Raw genomic sequence first — 5,902 nt, 5'->3', positions numbered from 1 at the left:
CATGAAGTTTATCAAAGTTTTACATAAGCCACATGCATTTGAATCTATAGCTGACAAGTGGCTGATGACTTATGCAAACTTTCAAACTCAAAGCCATTCTCACACGCACGCACACACACACACACACACACACACACACACACACACACACACACACACACACACACACCTAATCTTCTGTTTCCCTTTTATATCACAGGAGTGTACGGACCAATTCCCTTGCAATTCCCTGCTATTACTTTGTCCTATTTGTTGCTCAGTGTCTGTCCTGCTTGTCCCATCCTGTTTTTGCTTTTTTTTACAGTGAGATTCGTCTGATGGAGATTGTGGAGGGGCTATGTGAAAGCAGCAGCTTTGAGTGCAATCGCATGGTTGAAGAGCATGAAGAGCACTTTGAGACTTGGTGGTTCAAGAGGTGGGTGTTGGTTAATGCAAATATTGTCAAAGTTTCAATGTCAGCACGGTCAGTCACACTGGCAAGTGGGATGGATTTAAACTGTTAGGGTTGTAACACAGAGACAGATTGATGCCCCTCCAGCATGATTAGGCAAGCTGACAGAGGTGTCACCTGCAGAGTTATTGATGTACTAACATTTGTTTTCAGTAAAATGTGGTAAACCTCATCTCTTCCTGTTTTTTTTCCTGTTGCATTGCAGAAAAACAAAACATCCTGACCTGCATAAGTGGTTCTGCATTGAAACCATCAAAGTGTGCTGTCCGAAGGGAACGTTTGGACCTGACTGCAATGGTAAGGAGAAACACAACACAAAATGATACTAGTATTATAAACAACTAAGACCACTAACCTCTTGAAGTAGCCACAATGTTAAAAGTGGTTATTTAAGTGGATATTTTTGTGTTGCTTCTGTCTTTCTGATTATCTTTTTAAGCCTGTGTGGGCAGCTCTGAGAGACCCTGTCACGGAAATGGAATGTGTGATGGCGACAGGACTCGTGGAGGGAACGGAAAGTGCAGCTGTAACCATGGTTATGAAGGGGAGTCCTGCCTGGACTGCATCGACGGCTACTTCAACGAAGTGAGGAACGACACCTTCTCCCTTTGCACAGGTACAACACAGAAACAAGTGAAATGCTGCTGCGCCACTGACATGTCGCCAACCTTCATGCGCAAATGTGTAGAGAAATCTGTGGTGATTCTGAATTCAGGCTTCACTTCCTCATACAGAATGCCACTCTTCATGCAAGACCTGCACTGGAGCAACCAATCAGGACTGTGATGAGTGCAAGGAAGGCTGGGAGGAGGATGAGCAGGAAGCTTGTGTCGGTGAGAGTACCAATAATAATTCTACATGTGGTCATTTATGAGCATCTAGGAGAAAGTAACAACAGTTCTAATATGTGGGTAAAGCCAGAACTGCATGATTATGCTTAAAATGACAGCTGTCTTTGATAATAAAACAGTTTTATTGCACTGAACACTTTAATAGTCAAAAAACTTACTTAATTTTCATATTTTATACTTTTAGAGCCAGAATAAAGATCTATTATTCAATTAGTCAATTGCCAGAAAATATATCTTTAACCATTTCGATAATCGATTAATCATATAAGTAATTTTTCAAGTAGAAATGCCAAATATTTCCCAAGTTCCAGCTTTGAAATAGTGAGAATTTGCTGTTTTTCTTTGGATTATAACATTGTAAATTGAATATCTTTTGAGTTTTGTACAGTTGGTTTGACAAAACACGACATTTGAAGAAGTCTACTTTTCCTACTATTTCCTAAGATTTTATTGACTAAATTGTTAATACACTAATTTAGAAAGTTACTGGCAGACTAAATGATAAGATATTTTTTTTAGCTTTTTGTCATTTGTGTGGACGTGTGTAGAAAAATGTGTTTCATTGCTGAATATGTATTAAACTGAAGCCAGAAAAATGTCTGCACAGAAAGGCATTTATCCTCACAGAGAAAAATGCTATAAGTATATGTATTTATGCAGATTGCGTGTGTGATGAATATACTCTAGCCTGCAGCTGTATTTGCCAAGCAGACATCACATCATTCACATAGTAGATCACACTCTGGACAGAGTTCATCTCACTGCAATCTATCTCATGTGTTGCAGATGTGAATGAGTGCTCCACTGAATCCTCTCCATGTAAAGAAGATCAATACTGTGTTAACACAGAAGGCTCCTACTCCTGCAAGGGTAAGAGGACTCACAGTATCTTTTTATTTTTGGGATGTGACCTTTGTCTATAGGGGCTATGAACTGTTTAAAATGTGCCATATTTCAGAAATCAGGAAAGTCATTTAGTTTCTCTTCACTGAAAGATTTCTCTGTGATATTTATCTGTGATATATTTTAGAAAGGGTTTCTTTTGTGTGTGTTTGTCCTTCACAGCTTGTGACAGAGTTTGCTCTGGCTGTACTGGAGCTGGTCCTGATAAGTGCCAGGCTTGTGCCAGCGGGTACCAGGACGCAGAGGGCACCTGCACAGGTATGATAGAAATAATCCACTATTTGAAAGGTTCCACTTCTCTATACTGTTTACCAATTCTAGAAGAATTTATGATTCATTTAGAAAACATTATAGAATAAATATTAAAGACGTTAAAGATAAGAGTGGCATTATTCTATATTTTGCTTATTGGAAAGAAAGGTAAAAAAGGGTTAGTAGTTACAGCTGGGCTCTGTAGGTTTTGGCAAAGGATACACTATAGACTTATCCTTTTAAATTCTGTTGCATCTTTGAGTTTCAACCCGTTATTTGCACACAAAGATTCTTTTTGTTGGTATCACATGAACAAAATTTAGTCTGGTTGGCTCATCAGTGTTATGTTTTGTGTTTTCCAAGATATCGATGAGTGTTCCCAGTCAGAGTCGGTGTGTACAAAGGAGCACCAGGAGTGTGTCAACAATAAAGGCAGCTACGTGTGCATCTGTTCAAGTGGCTATGAGGAGCAGGAGGACGAGTGTGTCCAAATGATGCAGCCAGGTGAGGATTAGTGTTTAAGGACTAGTTTCACACAGTTTGTGCCTTACTCTTTCTGAAGGCTTTTCAGAGGTGAACTAAAGGTTTGTGTTAGTTACTACATTTTGATATTACAGCATATGGAATTAATTGACAACACATTGTATATTGTGCCCCTAGGATATTATCAATAAAAATTCAGTATATTAGTTCAATATCTAATTACTTATGATTTACACATGCTTAAATTTGCATCAGAACAAGCAGAAGAGTCAGAAGCATCCGAGACGACCACAAGTCCACACGGGGAACTTTGATGTCAAAACTGGGATCATGAGGAGCGAATCAGGAAGAACTGTTGAAATCTGCCACATCTGAAGCTGCTTGTTTTTAAAAAAATTGCCGACTACATGCACTTAATGTACCAGCTGCACTTAGAACCAACAAAAGCTGCCAAGACAGTGTTTTCCAGCAGTGGATCATGGATTAAAGGACAAAAAAAAGAGACACTTTATGCTCAGTATGCTGGTCATTGTTGCTTTTCTCTGGTGTACGCAAACTACCACTCATTGTCTTTAGTTGTTCTATGGTTTTAAAAATCAAAGGTGTTTCAATAAAGGTGAATTATGTTAAATTTAAGGTAAATCCATGCCAACAGGCTGTGTATACCTTCTTCTACAATGTGTGCTGTTTATTCTACAGGAGCAAATGTAGTGCAGTGGATTATATTAGCAGGTGGAAGTTAGAGCACAGGTTGTGTAGTTGCAGTCATCATAGTTGACCACACGGTGGCAGTCTAATCATATGAAATATGGAGGCTCACTTCTGTGTACAGATGTACCTTATTTAAATTGATGAAGGACAAGTGTCTCACTGTTTTTACTCAGGGCTTCCTCCCTTCCTTTAGCCATTTGTGATGCATGACCAGATTTGAGTGTTTTACCAGGGGGACTCATGCTGTATATTATACATCTTCATATCTACATGTTTATATTCTTGATTTTAGAGCCATACACATTAATCTACGGTTTTACTGCGTCACCTGAACTTCACCAAATCAATCTTTTGCAAATAAGCAGCATTTTTGGTAAGATCTCTTCTGGTCCTGCTTGGATCAAAGAATATTTTTCTAACCCTGGTCTCACCTTGGAAAAAGTCTTCCCAGCTTCCTGCGGGATGATGTCAGCTGTTTTGACTCGACAGGCCCATTAAGGCGGAGGGAACATCCAGTTGAGACCTGTCTGAGCTGGTAGTGAGGCAGCGGAGATGCAATCATACCACAGGCCCATCCTCTCACAAACACACACACTCACCTCTCCACTTTTCACCCCTGGATGTTAATTCCACTATAATGACAGGTTTTTATCAGGGAGGATGGGAAAATAATGTTTCCCAAATAACACATCAAACAAAGTGAGCTGATGCTGAGTGACTGGTTACCATGACCACTATAGTCATCTGGTGTTTCTGACTTGACGCTAACTTTGCACTGGCCATCTCTGGCGAGTTGCCCCAGAAGTAGATCCCTTTGTATGGAGTTATAATAGCGAATCCATTATGTGTTTACTCTTGTTTGAACTCAGAGATGAGCATTTGAAATTATTGATGTAAAATTGAAGTTTATTTGGAAATCCTCCGGAGCCTCATGCTGCTTCCCTCAATATAATTGTTTAGCCAGATTTCTTGTTAGCATGACTGGTTAACTCACTACAATGGGTAATTCAGATCGCCTATGTGTGTAGGACTGGGGGGAAAGCATTTTGAATTATTTATTTAAAATTGAAGTATGAAGATTTTGGAAGTTCACACAGCTAGCCCCAATGTGCCTGTTATGCTGGGGTTCACATATCTCTAGAGTTAGCATGGATATAATTATGACAATAAGACCCAGGCTGAAAATAACAATTTTCTTTTAAAGGTGCGATATGTACCTTTTTGCTATGGCTAGATAGCCGATGTTAGCATTAACAGCTGTTTACTTACCAGTCTAGACATTGTGAGTTAAGCATCAAACTTCGTTCCTTTATTCGCCAAGAGCTGTCTCCAGCGGTGGAAAGCAATGCCAATGGTTCCTCTCTTTTTGCTTCAATTTCTATCACTTGTCTTCTACTAAAGTTAGCATGCTAACCAGGTAGCATCGGCCCGTCCCGTCTCATAATACTATTTTGTGACAGTGAGTGACTGCAGTGTCAAGTTCAACATGAGGCTAAAGAAGTAGCACTGGCTACTGTAAACATAACGGCTGAAGCTCTTGGAGCGACCACTATCACCACCACCACAGCTCCCGGCAAGAAACCATTTTCGGCAGCAGAAAAAACTTACATAAAGCACCTTTAGGAGTGACAACCGAGCACAAATGAGCAGCTTTTACCAAAGGTCAGCTCACCATTGTGTCGATCATCAGTTTGGTATCGATATCAACATCATTACCTACAAGGGCCGTGTATGGTTTAAAGGTTATATGTTACATGATTGATAGGCATTTAAGTTTAGACTCTTGCAAACAAGTAGAATACCTGTTTTTGCTTTTTAGAGCTGCAAACGTGCTATTTTGCCTGGAGCCATTTTAAAAATGCAAGAAGATTTTACATTTGACTCTGAGCAGCCAAAATGATTTCAGCACTCACAAAATGAAAACAGATACTCAACAAGCAGGCAGATCGGGCTTCCGGATCTTGCTTACAATTTTCAGTGTCTTGACCTTGTAACCTCTCTAAGACAGCTCTTCTAACCACTGGGCTTGGCTGCTGTTGAAATTAGAGTATTGTTTATTCCACATGCTGGCCTCCTCTTTCGTGCGGCGTAGTGAATCCCCAGCCAGATTCCACAAAACGTGCATCAAGACGTGGATGGTGTTTGTGTGTCTCCACATGCACAGAATTTCCCATGCGTATGTTTATACTGACTGGAGCAGCATGTGCACAAATACTCTGTGGTTGGAGGGGCACCCTGCTCTTTTCTTCTT

At 40.1% G+C, this 5,902-nt stretch overlaps 1 protein-coding gene across 1 annotated transcript in view; it reads left to right on the top strand.

The window, feature by feature from the left end:
• Positions 1 to 3,582, top strand: part of creld2 (cysteine rich with EGF like domains 2) — a 4,939-nt gene extending 1,357 nt beyond the window's left edge. Inside the window, exons 3-10 of the mRNA XM_022749632.1 lie at positions 305 to 415; positions 657 to 748; positions 891 to 1,067; positions 1,186 to 1,284; positions 2,089 to 2,172; positions 2,368 to 2,463; positions 2,821 to 2,961; positions 3,196 to 3,582. Coding sequence (XP_022605353.1) covers positions 305 to 415; positions 657 to 748; positions 891 to 1,067; positions 1,186 to 1,284; positions 2,089 to 2,172; positions 2,368 to 2,463; positions 2,821 to 2,961; positions 3,196 to 3,254 — 859 coding nt within the window. The 3' untranslated portion in view covers positions 3,255 to 3,582. The remainder of the gene's footprint in view (positions 1 to 304; positions 416 to 656; positions 749 to 890; positions 1,068 to 1,185; positions 1,285 to 2,088; positions 2,173 to 2,367; positions 2,464 to 2,820; positions 2,962 to 3,195) is intronic.
• Positions 3,583 to 5,902: the final 2,320 nt, after the last annotated feature.

This window comes from Seriola dumerili, unplaced genomic scaffold (genome assembly GCF_002260705.1).
Source record: "Seriola dumerili isolate Sdu_G_001 unplaced genomic scaffold, Sdu_1.0 BDQW01000138.1, whole genome shotgun sequence".
In the NCBI taxonomy this organism is placed as follows: domain Eukaryota; kingdom Metazoa; phylum Chordata; class Actinopteri; order Carangiformes; family Carangidae; genus Seriola; species Seriola dumerili.
Note: the sequence above shows the minus strand (reverse complement) of the source record. Positions and strands in the feature narration are given on the sequence as shown.